Source organism: Elephantulus edwardii, unplaced genomic scaffold (genome assembly GCF_000299155.1).
Source record: "Elephantulus edwardii isolate Elephantulus edwardi_28Jun2011 unplaced genomic scaffold, EleEdw1.0 scaffold00262, whole genome shotgun sequence".
Lineage (NCBI taxonomy): Eukaryota > Metazoa > Chordata > Mammalia > Macroscelidea > Macroscelididae > Elephantulus > Elephantulus edwardii.
The window spans coordinates 2,040,771-2,062,717 of NW_006400012.1; the positions used below are offsets into that span (position 1 = coordinate 2,040,771).

Below are 21,947 nucleotides of genomic sequence, written 5' to 3' on the forward strand. Positions count from 1 at the left end.
ACTCGATGGCACATAACAACAACAACAAGTCTTCCGAATGGCACAGCTGGTATTCAGATTTAGATTTGACTTGATTCCAGACAGATCTGTTACTTGAAAGACGGACATATCTGTTATTTGAAAGATGATAGGTGTGATGTAAGGCAGTACCTAAGGAGGTGGTATGTATGATTGGCCTGGAGAAAATCTGCTAAAGAATTGGTAAGACTGCCCTGGTAATGTAACCCTAATGGCATAGTGTGTAATGTATAGGCCTGTTAACCCAAAGGTTACTGGTGGTTTTGAATTGACCAGTGGTTTGAATTTGCCAGTTGGTTCAAAGATGGGCATTCGCCTTGCATAAAGATTTACAGTCTTGACAACCCATTGGAAGATAGGTGTGAGTCAGAACCGACTCAGTGACACTAGGTTGAATTAATGTCCAGATGGGAAATTGAGTTAAAATCTATCTCTTCCTCCATTTTCTTCCCTGGAATAGTGATCTTTGTGCGGTTCTTTGGCATTTGCTACTACCTGAATTGTGTAGTGCACTTTGATACTTCATCATTTACTTACTAAATACTTTCCAAGTTAGAGTATATGGGTGACAGAATCATCGTTAAGCAAAGCAAGAATGAAAGACATTGGGAATAAAGGGTTCAAATGTGTAGCTCATATACTAGCTACTGATTAAATAGGTCTCAGGTATATGAATGTGTGGCTTTGAAGAAAGGTCTGAACTGAAGACAGAATTTCAAGACCTTGCCTTTAAAATACTCAACTTAGAGACTTAAAAATTACTATTATTTTAGAATGTGAGAGAAAAAGTATGCTAAGTATTTCCTTTAGCCCAAATCTAGACTCCATAATTAAAAGCTTCTTATAACCCACGGGCAGGTCAGCTTTGTTTCTGACTCAAGGACAGTTAGTGAGTTTAAAGGTTTTTCTGAGTAGTGGCGTAGTGTGTTATATGCTGCGCTGCTGAAAGGCCCCTGATTTGATATTCCTGTGCACTGCAGAAGAAAGGTCGGCAGTCTGTTCCTGTAGAAATTTACAGCCCCAGGAACCTGTTAGACGGTCACTGTGTGTCAGAACTATCTTGACCCCAGTGGGTTTTTAGGATGATTATAACTTAAAAGGGTTATTTTAGTACAGATAAATTGTAGTTCTATAATCCAGAGAAATAAGTTACCCTGTTAGGTGGTTCAGGGTGGAAATTTAGATGGTGGTAAGTAAACTCATATGTGATTAATTCCTTGTTATTGTTATTTGCCGTCGAGTCGCTAGAGACTCATAGTGACCCTAGGTACAATAGCTCTGAACTCCACTCTGTCCTGAGCAAACCTCACTGGCTCTGCCTTACCTCCGTCACTGAGTTTCACCCTTTCCAGGACTTCTCCAGCACCACAACTCCTGAAGTCCTTGTGCCCTGAAGATGATGCCTTTATATTTAAAGCTTACTATGGCTAGCAGTGAGGCTCATGCAACAAAGAGAAGGTGTAAATCAAGACTAAACAAACACACTGAGACCCACACCCACACTCTCCATCCCACCCCCTATACTGTTGTCAAGTCACTCCAACTCATAGTGACCCTAACCTGCTGGGACAGCAGTGGAGTTAAATCTGACACATGGCAACTTTGTAGGATGGAGGAGGACTTCCATATAGGATTCCCAAGGCTGTAAATTGTGAAGGCCTTGTAAATCCAAGGTGTTCAGAAAGAAGGAAGACTGGATTTTCTTTCTTCTTTAGAGTGACTGGTAGGTTTAAACCGTTAGCCTCGTAGTTAGCAGCAAAGCACCTCAACTACAGCACCACCAGAGCTCCTAGAGACTTAGTGACTTAATGTTATGAATTATTGAGTTGGAATCAACGCCAGCTGACCCTCCAGCGGGTTTTGAGAGGCAGTAAATCACATGGTGGAGATTGCCCATTGTCCCCTTCTGGCAGCTGGTGGATCCAAAGCACATGGCTTCAGGTTGGAATCACAGCTCCTGACCATAGAGCTTCCCATCTTTACCCTGTGGAACAGCTCGTGGGTTTTTATATGGTGGCATGTGGCTGTAAATGTTATCCCATCTTTACTCAGTGGAATGGCTGGTGGGTTTTTATGCCTGATCTTACTTGCTGTGCATCAGAGAGCTGGACAATGATTAAGGATAATGAAGAATTGATGCCTTTGAGTTGTGGTGTTGAAGACTAGTAAATATACTGTGGACTGCTAAGAGAACAAACAGGTCTTGGAGAGGGTGAAACCAGGCTGTTCTGTGGAGGCAAGAATTTTATTTATTTTATTTTTTATGGTATATATATCAGCAGAGGATGACAAAGCAAAATATTACAATGAAATGTGCAAGGAGCTGGAGTCAGAAAATCAAAAGGGCTGAACTTGTTCAGCATTTCTTAAGCTCAAAGAACTGAAGAAGAAATTCAAACCTCGAGTTGCTATAATCAAGGATGCTTTAGGCAGAATATTAAATGATCCAGGAAGTATTAAAAGAAGATGGAAGAAAAATACTGAGTCACTGTATCAAAAGGAATTGGCAGACACAGAAGAATTTAATGAAATAACATAAGAGCAAGAGCCTATGGTGATGAAGAAGTTCAAGCTGCTTTGAAGGAAATAGCAAAAAGTAAAGCCCAAGGAATAGATGGTATACCAATTGGCATATTTCAGCTAACAGATGCTGCCCTGGATGTGCTCACCAAGTTGTGCTAAGAAATCTGGAGAACAACCACTGGAAGAGATCGATATTTGTTCCCATTCCAAAAGCAGGGTGACCCAACAGAGTATGGAAACTATAGAACAATATCATTGATTTCACATGCAAGCAAGATTCTACTGAAGATTATCCAAAACAACTGGAACAGCACATCAGCAGAGAACTGCCAGAAGTACAGGCTGGGTTTAGAAGGGGTCGTGGCACTAGGGATATTGTAGCTGATGTTAGATGGATCTTGGCTGAAAGCAGAGAATACCAGAAGAATGTCTGTCTGTGTTTCATTGACTATGCAAAGGCTTTTGACTGTGTGGATCATAACAAACTGTGGCTGACTCTGAGCAGAATGGGAATCCCAGAAAAATTGATTGTGCTAATGCGAAACATATTCTTGGACCACGTCAGAACAGAACAAGGAAACACTACATGGCTCAAAATTGGAAAGGGTGTATGCCACGGATGTGTCCTATCTCCATACCTTTTCAACCTGTATGCAGAACAGATTATCCAAGAGGACGGGCTCTATGAGGAGAAGTGTGGCGTCAGGATTGGTGGAAGATCTATCAACAGTCTGTGTTATGCAGATGACACAACCCTGCTTGCTGAAACTGAGAAAGACATGAAACGCTTGCTGCAGAGGGTCAAAGACTGCACCCTCCAGTTTGGATTGAGGTTCAATGTCAAGAAGACAAAAGATTTTCACCACTGGGCCAAATGGCACCATCAGGATTGATGGTGGAAAGATTGAGATTGTTCACAGCTTTAGTTTGCTTGGCTCCACAGTCAACACTTGGCACCAGTAGCCAGGAAATTAAAAGGCGTATTGTCAAGGGAGCTCTGGTGGCCTAGTGGAAAGATGCTGCCCTGCAATCTCAGAGGTACACGGTTCACATCCACCAGATGCTCTGCTGGAGAAGGAGGGGGCAATCTCCTCCTGCACCAGTCAGATCTGATTTGACGGTACACGTAAAAATACAATTAAAAACAAAAAGGCGTATTGTCATGGGAAAGTCTGCTGTTAGGGACCTCTCCAAAGTACTGAAGAGCAATGGTGTCACTCTGGAGACCAAGGTGCACCTGATACAGGCCAGGGACTTTGCAATCACTTGTAATGCATCAGAGTGTTGGACAATGACTAGGCAGGATAGAAGGAGAATTGATGCCTTTGAGCTGTGGTGCTGGAGAAGAGTATTGAATGTACCCTGGGCTGCTAAGAAAACAAACAGATTCAACCTGGAGATGGTTAAATCAGGCTGCTCCTTGGAGGCAAGGATTCTGAGGCTTCTTCTTATATACTTTGGAAATTTTGTAAGGAAGGACCAGTCCTTGGAGAGGGACATCATGCTTGGGAGGGTGGAGGGACAGCACAGGAGAGGAAGACCCTCTATTAGGTGCATTGATTCAGTGACTGGGGTAATCGGGATGGGTGTGTCTGAGGCAGTGTGATTGGTGCAGGATAGAGCAGGGTTTAGGGCTGTGGTACATAGGGTCGCTATGAGTTGCAAGCGACTCAACGGCACATAACAACTTGTGTGTGTGTGTGTGTTGTTATTAGGTGCTGTCGGGTTGAGCACAACTCAGCAACACAATGAACAAAAGATCTGAACCCTGTTCTGTCCTGTGCCATCTTCACACTTTCTGTGACAAAAGAGCTCATTTCAGTAGTCACCTTATCAATCCTGTACTCTTCCCAACATCTTGTCTCTCTCCAAGGAATAACACTTCCTAACAACATGTCCAAAGTATGTGAGGCAAAACTTCATTCTTGCCTCCAAAGAACACTCCAGCTGTACCATCTACATCACATATTTGTTCATTCTCTTGGCCATCTATGGTATGTTCAGTGATCTTCTCCAACGTCATAGCTCAAAAGCATCAATTCTTTTTCTGTCATCCTTATTCATCGTCCAGGTCTTGTACGTACAGCTAGTAATTTGAAAGACTGTGACCTGAATCAGACACACCTTAGTCCTCAAACTGACATCACTACTCCTCAATAATTTGGAAAGGTCCCTAACTACAGATTTTTTCAGTGCAATATATCTCCTTATTTCCTGACTGCTCCTAGTAAGTAGACTGTTTTATACTTGATATTGCCAATCTCTTTTTTAAAAGCCATTCTGAAATGAGTAGCTGTAATTTGCATTTCTGTAATAGCTGATAATATTTTGTTAACCAACATGGGAGGCAAGAATTTTGAAGTTCCATCTGATACGCTTTGGACATGTTGCAAGGAAGCCTAGTCCTTGGAGAGGGACATCATGCTTGGAAGTGTGGAGGGACAGCCCAAGAGAGGAAGTTCCTTGAGAGAGATGAGATGGATTGACTCAGTAACTGGCGTAATCAGGGCAGATGTGTCAGAGTCAATGAAATTGACTTGGAATAGGGCAGAGTTGAGAGCTGTTGTGCGTTGGGTCAATAGGAGTTTGAATGGACTCCAGAGCACATAACTTGGCTATGTCTGTGTGCAGTTCTTTATTTTAACACCAGGTGGTGCTACTTACCTGGCTCTAGAGCCTTGGCCCTTAGGCAATGAAGAATACCAGGCTACTGTGTGCCAGCAAGGCAACATTTGCAGACATTCCTTTCATGCACTGTAGAGCAGCCTCTCTGCCGATCACGTGCCTGTGCGTCTGTCGAAGGCTTTGCACAACTTTTGCTGTCATCCTGGGCAAACCCAAGAGGGTAGTTACCTGCTTCTACCCCTAGAGCCCTGGCCGATTGGCAAGAAGGGGACAGTCATGACTTTCTTATATGATTGGTGTCCACAGCAGGTGAGCTGGCTGCCCTGCAGAGTGAAGTGTTTGAATATCATGAGTGATGAGTATCAATTTCTGGCACCCCTCATGGGATGTGCCAATAACCTCAGTCCTGGTTTTTCCCATGCCAAGTAAATGAACAGAGTGTCCTCCTTCAAAAAATAAGAATAATACTAGCATAGGTTAGTCACTCAGTAGAACCAAAATAAAGAAATCTTAACATGAACAATGTGGCCCACTTTTTTTTTATGCATGTTGGATATTGTCATTGAACTCTTGACCTCATATTCATTCATTCACTCAACTTTATTTTCTTTTTCTTGAGAATATAGAGTCAAAGTAGAAGGAATGTTTATTTCAAAATACTTTTTTTCTAACACTTTAGTCTTTATTCATAGCAAACATCTTGTGTGCTTGATTATTGAGTAAGATTAGGATGGAAGTCCAATCCTCATATGTTAGTCTAGTAGTAGAGGGAGTGTTTCAGCATGAGCTAAACTCATGCAGAAGGCCTGTGACTCCACCACTCAGTAAAGCCTGTGACTTACAGTGGAGTTCATATGTGTGTGTAAAAGCGAAACTCACTGCTGTGGAGTCAGTTCTGATACAGAAGAGCCCCACAGGGTTTTTAGGCTGTAAACCTTTACAGGAGCAAATTGCTTCATCTTTTTTGGGATCGTTGGTGGGTTTGAACCAGCAGCCTTTTGACTGGCAGCCCAGTGCTTTATGCACTATACCATTAGAGCTCTTCATATGTATAGCTATAATAGTATTATATTAAATATTTATTACAGAGATTGAGATTGAGAGTGGCTTAGTAGTAAGGAGTTGCACTGCCAACACAAAGGGCTTGCATCTCCTTTCATGCAATTTCCGGACTAAAAACTCACTGTAGGGTCAGCTATGAGTCAGATCCAACTCAGGGGTACATAACATGAGAGAGAGAGAGAGAGAGAGAGTGTGTGTGTCTGTGTGTGTGTCTCACACACACACAGACACACACACAGAGCACACATATAAAACCTTTTTATAATATGTATTGTTATATATTTTAGCAGAATATTAAATGATCCAGGAAATATTAAAAGAAGATAGAAAGATATAATGAGTCCCTGTATCGAAAGGAATTGGCAAACACAGAAGAATTTCATGAAACAACGTGTGAACAAAAGCCTATGGTGATGAAAGAAGAAGTTCAGGCTGCTTTGAAGGAAATGGCAAAAAATAAGGCCCCAGGAATAGATGGTATACCAATTGACATATTTCAATTAACAGATGCTGTCCTGGACGTGCTCACCAAGTTGTGCCAAGAAATCTGGAGAACAACCACTTGGCCAGCTGACTGGAAGAGATCTATATTTGTTCCCATCCCAAAGCAGGGTGACCCAACAGAGTGTGGAAACTAGAAAAATCTCATTTATTCCACATGCAATCAAGATTCTACTGAAGATTATCCAAAAACGACTGGAACAGCATATCAGCAGAGAACTGCCAGAAGTCCAGGCTGGTTTTAGAAGAGGTCATGGTACTAGAGATATTGTAGCTGATGTTAGATGGATCTTAGCTGAAAGCAGGAAATACCAGAGGAATGTCTATCTGTGTTTCATTGACTATGCAAAGACATTTGACTGTGTGGATCACAACAAACTGTGGCTTACTCTGAGAAGAATGGGAATTCCAGAACAGTTGATCGTGATAATGCGAAACCTATACTTGGACCAGGAGGCAGTCGTCAGAACAGAGCAAGGGAACACTGCATGGTTCAAAATTAGGACGGGCATACGCCAGGGATGCGTCCTATCCATACCTTTTCAACCTGTATGCAGAACAGATTATCCGGGAAGCTGGGCTCTATGAGGAGAAATGTGGGGTCAAGATTGGTGGAAGAGCTATCAGCAATCTGAGTTATGCAGATGACACAACCCTGCTTGCTGAAACTGAGGAGAAGGGCAAAAAAAAGAAAGGAGGAAATCAGAAGTAACCTGCTGATTGTTAAATGATTATTTACAGGCAGGTAAAATGGTAAAGCTGACAAAGCAAATGGAATACTCAGTAAAGAATAAATGAAAGTAAGTTTGTTTGAAAAGTTTTAGCAAGTAAGAAAGCAATAGAACAAAGCACAAACTTTCAAAAGTTCCCCTCGTTAATTTAAAAAGACTGGAAAAAAATGGAAGCAGAGGGATGAGGATGTGCAGGAGGAGAGGGGATAAATCATGGAGTTCTACAATTTGATGGGTGGGGGTTAAGGGAAATTGGAAGATTCTGTTCTTTAATGTATTTTAATTTTGTAAATATACTAGTATAAAAAAACTGTCAACAATGAGTAAATGAAAATTAACTTTTCTGTAAAAAAATTGGGTAGAGGAAAAAACAAGATTCTGGACAGAAATGCATAAACAGAACAGTGAATTTATGAACAAACTAGGAGATTGACAACAGTGAGCTAATGATAATTGATATTTATGAAGTCTTTCATATGGACCATGCTCTTCTGAGTCTTTATGTGTACTAATGCATTTAATCATTACTGTGTCCATATTTTGTTGTTGTTAGGTGCCATCAAGTTGAGTCCCGCTCAGCAACCCTGTGAACAAAAGATCTGAACATTGTTCTATGCTGTGTCATCCTTGTACTTCCTAACACATAAGAGCCTATTGTAGCAGTCACCATGTCAGTCCACCTAGTTGAAGGTCTTCCTCTCCTTCGCTCATCTTCCACCTTTCCCAGCATCATGTCTTTCTCCAAGGAATAGTCCCATCTAGCAACATGCCCAAAGTATGTGAGGTGAAGGCTCATCATTCTTGTCTCCAGAAAGTACTTCAGTTGCACTCTCTGCAAGATAAATCTGTCTGTCTGTTCTCTTGGCCCTCCATGGGATGTTCAGTGCTCTTCTCCAGTACCACAGCTCAAAGGCGTCAATTCTTTTTCTGTCATTCTTTTCCTTGTCCAGCTCTCAGATGCATAGCAAGTAATAGGGAAGACCATGACCTGAATCAGATGCAACTTAGTCCTTAAACTGACATCATTAACTCCTCAACAATTTGGAGAGGTCCCTAACTGCAGATTTCCCCAGTGCAATGTATTTCCTTCTTTTCCAACTGCTGGTACCAAGGATGTTAATTGTGGGTTCAAGCAAGATGAAGCTGTTGACAGTTTCCGTATTCTCTCCATCTATCATGACACTGCTTATCGGTCCAGTGGGAAGAATCTGTTTTCTAGACATTGAGATGCAGTCCATACTGAAGGCTGCATTCCTCCTCACTTTGAAGCAAGGTTGTGTCATCTGCATAACGTAGGTTATTGATGAGTCCCTCTTACCCTGATGTCCCTCTCCTCCTCATAGAGTTTAGCTTCTCAGATAATTTGCTAAGCATACAGTTTGAATAGGTGTGGAGAGAGAATACAACCCAGATATACTCCCTTCTCAGTTTTAGCTCTTGCTCTGTTCACACAACAGCCTCCTGGTCCAGGTATAGGTTCCTCATGAGCACAATTAAGTGCTCTGGGATTCCCATTCCTAATGTCAACCTCAACTTGTTATGATCACACAGTATTTTTAGTCCATAAAATAGTCATTAAAGCAAAAATAGACATTCTTCTGGTATTCTTTACTTTCAGCTGGGATGCATCTGACATCAGCAATGATATCCCTGGTGCCATGGCCTCTTGTAAATCCTGCTTGAATTTCTGGCTTTTGAATGCTCTTCAGCAGTATATGCATATAAGGTTTTAGTCAAACAAAACTCAAGGGCAGTGAGTCAATTCCAACTTACAGTGACCCGATAGGACAGGCTAGAACTGCCCCAGAGATTTCCGAGGCTATAAATCATTACAAGATTCCTACATCCTCTTATGGAGCAGCTGATTAGTTTGAATTGTTCACCTTTCAGTTGCCAGCCCAGTGATGTAGCAACTCACTACATCATCAGGGATCGTCTTTCACCCCCAAGTACTCTTACAAATTTTACTAATTTATAGAAGTGAACACTGACACAGGGCAGTCAAGTAAAGTGCTTGATCTTTTAGTGATAATCATGAGGTAAGGCTAGGATTCAAACCAGAGGAGAGGCGGGTTCTAGAGCCTGAGAGAGTCCCAGCCTGGCTAAATGAATGTGTCTAACTTTGATGCTGGATTGAATGGATTACATTTACTGTCAGAGGAAGCCAAACCGACTGTTCTAAAGATTTTCTGACTCATAGCCACCCTCCATTGGTTTTCCAAAGCAATCTTTATTGTAGCAGACTGCCCATCTTTCTCCCAAGGAACTTCTGTTGGAGGGAGACTCATCAGGAACCTTTGATATGCAGATAACAAAACCTTGCTTGCTGATAGTGAGGTGGACTTGAAGCACTTGCTGCAGAAGATCAAACACTGCAGCCTTCAATATGGATTGCATCTCAGTATCAGGAAAGCAAAAATTCTCATCACTGGACCAGTAGGCAACACCTTGATAGGTAGAGAAAAGATTGAAACTGTAAATGACTTCATCTTACGTGGATCCACAATCCATACCAGCAATCAGGATATCAGGAGATACACTGGGAAAGTTTGCAGGCAGGAACATCTTCAGATTATTGAGAAGCAATGATGTTAGTTTGAGGACTAAGGTATGCCTGATTCAGGCCATGATCTTTTCAATCACTTGCTGTTTATCTGAGTGCTGGACAGTGAATAAGGATGACAGAAGAAAAATGTATGCCTTTGAAGTGGTGTTGGAGTACTGAATATCCCACAGATGACCAAAAGAATAGATAAGTCTTAGAGAAGATTCAGCTATACTGCTCTTTAACGGTGAGGATGGTGAAGCTTTATCTCACATACTTTGTCCATGATGCTAGCAGAGACTGCTCTTTGGATAGGGATATCATGCTTGGAAAGGTGGAGGGATGGCTCAAGAGAGGAAGACCCTTATCCAGGCGCAGATCTGACTCCTGGTTATCCCCTTTGTATTCAGAGTAGAGCTATCTAATCTCTGTACGATTTTCTGTGGTTGATTTTTAAGAAATCACTAGACCTTTTATTCATGGTACCTCTGGGGAGACTCAAACCGTACACATTTCATTTAATAGCCAAGCATTGCTAACCATTTATGCCACCTTATTGTTGTTGTTAAGTGCTGTTGAGTAAACTTCAACTCATTGCAGTCCTATGAACAATAGGTCTGAACCCTGCCTTGTCCTGTGCCATCCTCATCTCAGAAACACTTGAGCTCACCCTTCCAGTCACTGTTGCAGTCCATCTTACTGAGGGTCTTTCTTTTGCTGATCTTTCTGAGTTTGATGTCCTTTTTCAAGGACTGGTCCCTCCTAACAACATGTCCAAAGTATGTTAGACGAAGTTTCTTGTCCCCAAGGAGCACCTTGGATGCACCTTTTCTAAGACATACTTATTTGTCCTTTTGGCAGTCCACGGGATATTTAGCCCTCTTTTCCAACACTGCGACTCAAAGGCATTGATCCTTGTTCTGTCATCCTTTTCATTGTCCAACTTTCAAGTGCTAACAAGTGATTGAAACGACCATGTCTTGAATCGGGCACACTTTATTCTTCAAACTGACCCTTTACTCTTCAGCACTTTGGATAGATCTCTGACAGCTGTGTTTTCCAGTCAATGCATCTTTTATTTCTGGCTGCTTGTTCCAAGGGTATTTACTGAAGATCCTACTAAGATGAAGTCATTGACCATTTTTGTCTCTTCTCCGTCATGATGCTGCTTATTGGCCTGGTGGTGAGGATGTTTGGTTTCTCGATGCTAAGTTGTAGCCTATATTGGAGGCTATAGTCTTTGATCCTTTTCAGCAAGTGTTTCAGGTCTTTTTCAGGAAGCAATTTGTGTCATCTGTATTATTCAGGTGGTTGATAAATCTTCCTCTAATCCTGATGCCACAATTTTCTTCATATAGTCCACCTTTTTGAATGATTCGTACTGCATACAGTTTGAATAGGTATGGAGAAAGGATACAGCCTTGATACAAACCTTTCCTGATTTTAAACCGTGCCGTGTTCCCTTGCACTGATGGTACCATACATAGCTTCTTGGCCTAGGAATAGATTTAGCCTAAACACAACCAGATTTTCTCGGATTTTCATTCTTCTTAGTGTCAGCTGTAATTTGTTATGATCCACACAAATGTTTTTGCATAGTCTAAAGGTTCTCTTTCACCTCTTTGCCCTAATAAATGGTCTGATTACATGACCTTTCAAAGCCAATGTCAAGATGACTTCTATTAGAAACAAATTGTTTCTTTAGACTGCCACAGCCTTGATTACTTGTGTTCTACTCCATTAGATTATTCTTCCGATGCACTAGAAGTAAGGCAGAGGGGAAGCAATGGTGTGAAAGTATTCCATGGCAGGTATGTGTTATTCTTCTATTTCTAAATCTGTATTATGACTATTTAACTTTCAGCATAACTTGAAATGACCTTGACCTTGAAGTCCAGAGTAAACTGGTCTTCATCAAACCACCTCTAAAAGACAGCTGTTTTCTTTAATCCAGGTAGGCCCTTTTGAGACTTTTTTTTAGTTCCAAGTACTATTTGGTTATTTTCAAGATTTGGTCATTTGCCTCCTACTTTACTTACATAAATAGTATTTTTCAAAGTCTTAAATGCAGTTAATGTTCTGTTAAGAAAACATTTTAATAACTTTAGCATTTTTATATATTGACATCTGTTTGATATTGGTATAAATTGAATATGAATTATAAGTTTTTAGAATGTGAGAACCTGGACAGTTCCTGCAGATGCCCAGTACAAGGCTCTTGTTTCATAGATTATATAAGATTTTGTGAGTCATATGTGTGTGTGTATATATATATATATATTTATTTATATTTATATTTATTTTTACCCCTTTCTCCCTCCCCCAGTTCACTTTTTTAAAATAAAGATTATATTGTAAGTTTATAAAGAATTTGGATTTCCATTCATTCATTGTTGTACACTTTCCTCCCTGCTCAACCTCCCCACCCAACTGGCTTTTTTCTTTGGGGGAAAAAAGTTCTTTCATTGTTACACAGTCGACCCCACCCCACCCCACCTCCAGACCACTTCACTATGCAGCTCTTATTCTGGACTCTTGTCATACCAATAATACTTAATCATCTATTCCTTTTATACAGTTCTTTCCCTCGTCTGTTTCAAAGCAGGACTGACAAGGGGGGTTTGAGGGGAAACTAAGAAAAGAGGGGACAATAGCTACATTCTTAAAGAACTGCACTGCGATGATTACTTAGTAATAAGGAGTTGAAGTGCCAAAAAGGCATAAAATTCTAATCCACCAGCTGCTGTACAGGAGAAAGAGAGGCAGTGTCCTCTCATGTGATTTACTGCCTCCGAAAACCTTCTGGTAGGTCAGTTGTCAATCTTCTTCTTGACAGTATACACAGTAATAACCATCAGGACAGCCCCGCCAAATCAAAGAATTAATCCAGCCTGACATATCAGTAGTGCTAAGATTGATAAACCCTGATTTAGCAGGACAAGGCAAAGTATGTGCTAGCTATCATTTTATGATAACACTCAAGGATTTGCATCCTAAAGATTCTTTTATCTTTTTTGTTTGGTCACTTCCTTTAAGACTTGGGAAAGCAATCTTCATTGACAGAGAGTACTAGAAGTACTATTAGAAACTATTCTTTGCAAGTGTAGTGAATAGTCTTTTCTAGGGGCAGATATTATTCTAGGCATGGTAAGAAATACTAGGCTGCTTTTACTATGTCTCAAAAAGACTTTCTAGATAGAAAAGTTGCATTAATGTCTTATATTAAGGTTCATTATTTTCTTGACCTTTTAGGATCCTAATTCCAAAGAGCGTTCTGTAACCAGTAAGGCCCAGGATGCCTCTGAATCATTTCATCATCTTTCTGCTCAGCAGAGAAATCCATTTAAAGTACTTGACAAGAATCAGCAACCTTCTCTCTGGAGACAGCTCATCAAAGGTGATGGTGAGGAAGGGATGGCAGAGAAGCAGCAAAGAGAAAAGGGAGATCAGCTCTTGGATGGAAAGAAGGAACAGAAGCCCGAAACGTCCAGCACTGTGGTCAAGAAAAACCAATCTTCTGTTCCAGAGAAGAAGCATGGGGAGAAAACAGAGTTCAGGGGTCGAACAGTGGAGACTGAAGACACGCAAAGAAGGAATCTCTCTGAAATTAGACCTAGACATTGCCTTAGTGATGGACTGAGGAAACCAACTGCTGCTTCTCAGGACAAATCAAATGGGGAGAGTCATAGCATCATAATAGAACCAGAGTCTCGGAAAGGAAAGGAAACAAGACTGTTATCTGAAAATGTTCACACTCAGAATCCAATTAGCAAGCTTCAGAAAGAAGGGCACATCAGCAAGGAGCACTCCAAGACCTGCGAGGCTGGCAGCACAAAAGTGAAGGATGACTCACGCATGCAGACCATCCACAAGAAGCTGTCTGATGGGAATGTCCAAGGGCACTCAGGGAGGCCTGAGGTGCCTGCTGCATCACAAGCGACTGCCCAGCCTGCAGCACCAGCAGCAGGCCTTTCCTGGGGAGAGGGACAGGAGGCTGACACAAGCAGCAGCAGTGACAGTGAAGAAGAGGATGTTATTTTTGTTTCCTCTGAGCCAGGGAACCTCCTGCCTAGCCTGACTTTGGTACCACAGAAGAAGGAGAATCTTAAACTATTTTCCCAAAATGAACACAGAAAGATCCCTCCTGTCTCAGGTGTTTGCAAAAAGGCAGAGTCTTCAGACCCAGCAGGCCAGCGAGTATATCTCACAACACAGCTGAAACAAAAGAAGGTAACGGTTGACATGCGTTTTGTTTTAAAGGGCAGACCTTGGCTTGCTGTGGCAGGTATGGGGCCCCGTAAAAGATGATGTTTCTGTCCTTTCTTAAGGTTATATTCTCAGCATTGGGAAATGAAATGGTTTTTTTTTTCTTGTTTGTTAATGTTTTAACATACAAACGTCATTAAAAAACATAATTTTTGGGTTTAAGCATTGTAGGATACAAGTATGCATCACTTAACATCCACATATGTTCTAAAAGTAGGTGATTTGGATGTTGTGCTGTGTGAATCCACTTCTAGTTGTCGTGGTCACAGGATGCTGCTGATTCTGTTGCTATTGTTGCTGGCAGTACGAGTGGGGGCCAGAGGAACAGGTGAGGGAGCAGAGTGTGCCCAGCCCTGCCAGCAGCTGATATCACCAGCTTAGTGGGCAAAGCCCAAGAATGTGTGCCCAGAGCCATGCCCTCCTCTTCACCTGCCTGCTTCCTACCCATGGCCCAGTATTGTAGGAGTCTCTGTTTGGGGTCATTAAAACTATTACAGAATAATAATTTTAAATAAAAAACAAAACTCTTTTCTCATTAAATAATTGAAGAGAAGAAAACCAAACAACTGGAGTCACAAACATAACTGAAAAGAAATTAAGGGTTGTATTGCTGTGTTTTTATCTGAAAACTATCCCTTGGATGCTTCTCTTAGTTTAAGGGTTTCTGCCATTTGTCTACCCTCCCCCCACACCCATAATCACCTCTGGTGCCCCCACCCTCCCAGTCCAACCTCAGATCCCTTTATTAGAAGATGGTGTTCTGAAAAGGGAGTGGCAGTGATACTCTTGACCCTGGACATGAGAAGTAAACCATCCCCATTCACCTTAAAAAAAAAAAAAACAATAACAAAACTCCTTCTAACAACTTGTTTTTCAGAGTATACTAGCATCAGTGAACATCCAGGCTCTTCCAGACAAGGGTCAGAAGTTGCTCCAGCAAATCCAGGCGTTAGAGGATGCAGTCAGTGCTCTTTCCCTCTCCCCAGAACAAGGTGATGAGGCTGTGCCCAGAATTTGGGGTTTGGGTCAACCTTGAGAGAGATGTTCAGGGAGCCCAATGATAAAGAGTATGTGATTGATTCCCCTTACTGTTTTCTTATTGGCCTCTGAGCTTGCTTTGCAGTCACTCTTTTTTATTTCTAAACAGTTTCTCCTGATTGTGATTGAGATTAGCCTGCATTTCTGTCTGAGCATTTAAGCTTCTACATTCTTTTAGAAAGCCTCCTTCAGTTTATTGGAATGTTGGTGACCTCACTCTCTTGACCGCTTCTCCATACATTCAATTCTTCTACTTATTTTTCTAAACTTTAACTCACCCTTTCTTTGTTTTTTGAGCAGAAACTAATGAGAAGAGTAACACCCAAATATCACCACAGAGTAGCTGCATCAAGACCACCCCTGACCCTCCTCACTTGGTGCCTCCCGAGCCCCTGCACCATCAGGATCCTCAGTGCCCTGGTGCTCTAGGACTGAAAACTGAAGGACCCAGTCACCCCTATGCAGGTTAGACATAGACTGGACCTGGTGTGAATACCTACGATTTAAGTGCTGCCTATTCAATGGCTTTGGGTTCATGTGAAAGAGGAATCCATTGTGTTGTTCTAAGTTGTCTGTATAATAAAGCTTCCAATGTTTAGTAAAGCTCTGCACAGTGCTTATCCATCTATGAAGGCAGAGACTGTCTTATTTTCATCTTGATCCTGGTCAGCCAGCCTACTACCTAGCTGTCTAGTTAATGCTTGTGAGTGAAAATTTAACCTGCATTATTTTAAGTAGAGGAGGAGATATTCGTATTCTTTCTTGAGTATGTATGTTTAAGGCAGAGCAGAGAAGTGACATGAGTAAGGATCAATAACTAATAAGCCCACAAGGAGCAGTAATTAAGTCACCTGGTTAACTGAGTGCTACCATCTGGAACCTTCCAGAAGTGTAGAACTATCTGCAGAATAAAGATCCTAAGTTGTTTTAAAAGTGTAAGATAATCAGTTGCTAATCTGAGAATAGAAACTCAGGTTGACAAGCAGAGACCATAAAGTGAAAGTCATCTTTCTCCCAGCAGAGAACTGCTGTTGTATTATTAGGTGCTTTTGAGTTGACTGCAACTCATACCAATAAGATATGAAAACCTTGCCCTGTCCTGTGCCACCCACACCATCTCTGACACACACAAGTCCATTTTTGCAATCACTGGGTCCGTTCCTCTTGAGAGCCTTCCTCCACTTTTTTCAAGCAAGAACTGCAAGAATTATAGCAATGGCAAAGGGGAGAAAGAAAGCCGTGAGAAGAGGAAGATGGGAAAGGAAGTTGAACAATATTTAACAGGAAGCTTAGGAAATAGGCACAGTGCTAGTGGAAGCTAACGTCACCCTAAAAGGAAAGAGAAAGCATGCTTATTAAAGAAGCATTGTCGTGGCTGCTTGGACTTTCTCACATGGCTCAATTACAGCAGTTTTTGGTAATCAGAGTGATGACAGCCACCTAGAAAAAGTGAAAAGACATTAGATTTAATTATTAAAATATGACATAAACCATCTACTTTAGAAAGCATTTCATAAAAATGTTTTGTGGTTTTATTTCTATTTAAATACTGTTTAATGTTTACATAATTGTACATATTTAAAAATCTTTTATGTGGGCATTTTCATCCATCAAGTTGCAAATACCTGACATTTTTGTATTTGCTAATTAATTTTTCTAAATATTCTCCATGTGGAACGAATGGGCTAAAAGTATTGATATGTTTGCCAGTACAGTGGGAGGTCACCTCATGGCATGTACTTTTAGGAATTGTCTCTCCCAGTGTATTGAAACTTCTACTTAGCTTGGCCTTTTTAGTGTTGATTTCTTTTCATCAAGCTCCAGGGATCTTTTCTTCCTAAATATTGATAGAGTTACTTTTTTATTTGCAACTTCAAAGCTGGAGTAAAAAGAAAAGTTAAATATATCTGAGATTATGTTTTTTAAATTATACTTTCTGTTGCTTTATCTTTTCTTAGAACAGTTGTTTTTGTAATTTAAATAAAAATATAAGGGGATGGAGAAGCCTATGTGAATAGGTGTTTCTAGAAGCGAGAACTTTTGATCCATGCATGGTTCTGATTGCCTTTTTGTAACTTTCCCCAGGACCTAATTCTTTTTTAAATTATTTTATTTTATTTACAGCATATTCTTTCCATTTAATTTTTTTTCTCATTCATTCATTGTTGCACATTTTCCTCTCTGCCCACCCCCCACCCCCCAGTTTGCTTTTCTCTTTGAAAAGAAAAAAAAATTTTTTTTCTCATTGTTATACAATCCCCCATACCTCCCTCCCCTAGTCCACAGTCCACTTTACTCTGCATTTCTTTTCCTGGAATCTTGTCATGAAAATAATAACTAATCCTATATTCCTTTTAAACAGTTTCTCCCCCTCGTGTGTTTTAATGCAGTATACATTATTTATTCCCTCTTTTTTTAGGATCCCCCAACCCCGATGTCAGTCCCATTTTACAAGTTAGCACTGTACAGTATTTTACCTTTTGTGACTGATATTTCACTCAGTATAATGTCCTCCAGGGTCACCTATTTTGTATAATAATTCATGAGTTCCTTGTTTTTCAATGCAGCATAGTATTCTATGTGTGAATATACCACAGCTTCTCTATCCATTCATTTGTTGATGGGTACTTGGGTTGTTTCCAACTCCTTGCTGTTGTGAACAAAGCTACTATAAACATGGGTGTGCATATATCTGCTTGGGTGGCAGTTATGGTTTCTTTAGGGGATATTCCCAGTAGTGGAATTGCTGGGTCAAATGGTATTTCTATTTTCAACTTTTTGAGAAAACGTCATACAGCCTTCCATAGTCGTTGCACCATTTTACACTCCCACAAACAGTGAATAAGGGTTTCAGTTCCTCCATAACCTCGCCAGCATTTGTTGTTTTCAGGACCTGATTTTTGTGACAACTTTATTTAACATGTTTGCATGCAGGTCATACAGGTCAAGATCGCCTTCATGCTGGGTGGAAAATCATAAGTGAAGCCATTGATGAATTGCATCGATCATTTGAGTCATGTCCTAATGAGACAGCAGTGGCAGAAGATCCTCCAGGGTTGAAGGTGAGCCTCGGAAGACTGAGATCAGTGTTCTGTAGCAGTTGACCCAGCACCAGGGAAAAGAGACCACTGAAGTATGCCATTCACTCATATCTTTTCCAGACTAACATTTCATTGGTTTCCCTTAAAGTACTGTTGTTTTATTGTATTTTTTAAAAATGATAAGCCGTAGAGTTTTAACTTATTTATTGAATTTTAGTAGGTGCATTGGCTGCCCCTAATGAACTGGTCGAGGTAAATGTGCATGTACAACATAGGGAAAACATTACTTTAAGATAATGAAATGTATAACGATGTATTACAGACCATATGCAACATGCAAAGATTGTACAGAAGAGTCACTTGAGTTCACTATTTTTTTACCTGCCTCCTTCAGGCCTTAAAGGCATTGCAAACCTAATAATACTAGAGAAGATAGAAACAAAGCTCTCCAATCAGAAAGAGTGGTGATGAGAAGGAAGATACAGAGATTGGAGTTAATAAATGAAGATCAGGTGTCATCATAGTTGGGAGTAGCAGGCAGTGTTACTGAATAGATAGGCTCACCTCCTGTAGAACCTGGTCCTAGATGGCAAGAGATGTTATGGAATCCCTGTAAATAATGGAGAAGGGATGTACTTTTGTCAGAGTCCAAGATAAACAAGAATAAGAAAGCACTAGAAAGGGAGACTCCAGATGAAAATTGTGACTAGCAATGTGGATTAGATGGTGACTGTAGAGAAAATATTTTAATTTAAGGGATAATATAGGTGGCCAGTCAGAAGTCTTGGTTACAAGTAGTGGAAAATGGACTGACTAATTAGACAAACCAGAACACTTGAGAGTGAAAGAGGGAAGTCTTAAGAGTAATAACCCTTAACTATTCTTGGTAAAAGAGAAGGTAGGGTCCAGGGAGAAATGGGCTGCTTATATGTCGACAACTAGAATATTGAGGGACTGTTTATAAAAGAAAAATAAGCGTAAATAGATAGAGAATAGAGTCCATGTAGCTAGGATACAGCATAGATTCTTGTCAGAAAATTTATTCTTAACATTTGGTTATTACCTTTGTTAGGTTCCTTTGCTTCTGCACCAGAAGCAGGCATTGGCCTGGTTACTATGGCGGGAAAGTCAGAAGCCACAAGGGGGAATTCTGGGTAAGTTTGACAGGATGGATGATGAAGAGATTGAGATTGTTCACAGCTTTAGTTTGCTTGGCTCTACAGTCAACACTCTTGGCATCAGCAGCCAGGAAATTAAAAGATGTATTGCGATGGGAAAGTCTGCTGTTGGGGACCTCTCCAAAGTACTGAAGAGCAATGGTGTCTCTCTGGAGACTAATGTGCATCTGATACAGGCCATGGTCTTTGCAATCACTTGTTATGCGTCAGAAAGTTGGACAATGACTAGGGAGGATAGAAGGAAAATTGATGCCTTTGAGCTATGATTCTAGAGAAGAATATTGAGTGTACCATAACAAACAGATTGATCCTGGAGAGGGTTAAACTGGGCTGCTCCTTGGAGGCAAGGATTCTGAGGCTTCATCTGACATACTTTGGACATGCTGTAAGGAGGGACCGGTCCTTGGAGAGGGACATCATGCTTGGGAGGGTGGAGGGACAGCACAGGAGGGGAAAGCCCTCTATGAGATGGATTGGTTCAGTGACTGGGGTAATCGGGATGGGTGCAATTGGCACAGGACAGAGGAGAGTTTAGGGCTGTTGTACATAGGATCGCTATGAGTTGCAAGCGACTCAATGGCGCATAACAACCACAGCATTTGTTGCATTTTCAGGTATTAAGCTAAATGTTTTATGTTACCTAATTCTCACAACAACCCTATGAGAATAGGAACTCTAATCCTCATTTTATAAAAACTGAAGTCTAGAAAGGTTAATAAGCAACTTTCTCAAGAATACACAACTAGAGGATTAGTCAGTAGTTTTGGTTGTAGGTACTAAAAGCTGATTGTGTTGGAGCTCTGGTGGCCTAGTGGCAAAAAGCTGCACTGCAGTACCGATGGTATGTGGTTCAAATCACCAGATGTTCCACTGGTGAAGGAGGGACAACTTTGTCCTGTGCTAGTTGGATCTGATGTAACAGTACACAAGTAAATAAATAAATAAAATAAAATAAAATTTAAAAAGCTGATTGTGGTTAGACAGAAAAGTTTGTTCTGTGGTGAATCATACTATCTCTAGTTTCACCAGAGACCAAACTTGCAGAAGCAATGACCAAAGCCAAATCACACCTGAGTTTATTATGGAAACTGTCACACCACCGCACACTAAAAAAAACCATTGCTCACCCTACAGATGCTTCTGTCTCCATCCCTATCTTTCAGCCCCTCTATCTTTCCAAGCATTATTTCTTTCTCCAAAGACTTGTCCCTCCTAATAACATGCCAAGTATCTGTGACAAAATTATACCATCATTGCTTCTAAAGAGTTCTCTGGCTGCATTTCTCCCAAGGTAGATAGGATTCTTCTTTTGATAGTGTGTTTTGGTTGCACTAGCTTGTTTTTTGAAGATAAAAGACATTAAGTGTCTAGATAGAAATGCATTAAGTTGTATAGTATAACATAAACTCTAGTGTAAAATCCAAATAATATGTTTTTAATTTTATGAAGTGGTGGTAAAGTCCTTGTCCTGTCTAGAGTTGAAAACAGATAGCAAGCTGGGTTTATTGTAATAAGAGAAAAGAGCTATTATTTTGTGTAAGGAATAAGGACTGAAATGGCACTGATAGCAAAAAAAGCAGGTGATAAATGTCTTCACTTGTGGTTTTTGTCCTTGTTTATTTTATTCAATCTTTTGTTTACTTTGTGTTTCATACAACTATTCTTTATACTTTTTTTATGTTAGTGTATTTTTTTATTAAAATATCTTTTTAAAAATGTGGGGGTTTTTTGTTTGTTTGCTTTTTTTTTTTTTTGTTTTTTTTGCGTGTACCATCAAATTGGCAGGAATCGTGGCAAGCTTTTGGAGTCGGCTGCTTTTCTGGGAATGTGTTTGATGTGCAGGTGGTATAGCACTGGTCTGTGCTTTGCTGTACAGAGGTAACTTGTGGTTGCTGTGATGCTGAAGACTGTAACAGTGATGTGCCAATCGTGGTAATGGGTACCCATGGTGGACAGTGTTGGCTGGAGCTTCCCGACTAAATCAAGCCTGGAAGCAGGAGCGGCAATCACTTCAGAAATGGCTTGCCTCCGGAAACTCTATGTACGAACAGGGTCGCTATGAGTCGTCTACAACTGGACGGCATCAAACAACAACCATCAAATTGGATCTGACTGGTACAGGAGGAAATTGTCCTTCCTTCTCCAGCAGAGCATCTGATGGATTTGAACCGTGTGCCTCTGGGATTGCGGTGCAGCTTCTTGCCACTGGGCCACCAGAGCTTCCTGAAATATTTTTAAAAAACCAAAACAAAACACGCTTCTATTGCATTTCTTTTAATACTGGTTTTTATACTTACAAGAGTTCTTCACACCAAATCTTTTTCATTTCCTTAAACCACCATTCCTTCCACTCATCAAATTGTGTGACTCCTCCCCTGCTTGTTCTCACCCCTCTGCTCCCACCCTCCTCCACTTAGTT

The 21,947-nt window shown here is 40.8% G+C and overlaps 1 protein-coding gene across 1 annotated transcript in view; it reads left to right on the forward strand.

Annotated features, from left to right (window-relative positions):
* The window catches only part of TTF2 (transcription termination factor, RNA polymerase II), a 64,423-nt gene that overhangs the window by 11,508 nt on the left and 30,968 nt on the right, over positions 1–21,947 (forward strand). Inside the window, exons 4-9 of the mRNA XM_006899576.1 lie at positions 11,750–11,816; positions 13,258–14,235; positions 15,149–15,263; positions 15,610–15,774; positions 18,244–18,371; positions 19,423–19,504. Coding sequence (XP_006899638.1) covers positions 11,750–11,816; positions 13,258–14,235; positions 15,149–15,263; positions 15,610–15,774; positions 18,244–18,371; positions 19,423–19,504 — 1,535 coding nt within the window. The remainder of the gene's footprint in view (positions 1–11,749; positions 11,817–13,257; positions 14,236–15,148; positions 15,264–15,609; positions 15,775–18,243; positions 18,372–19,422; positions 19,505–21,947) is intronic.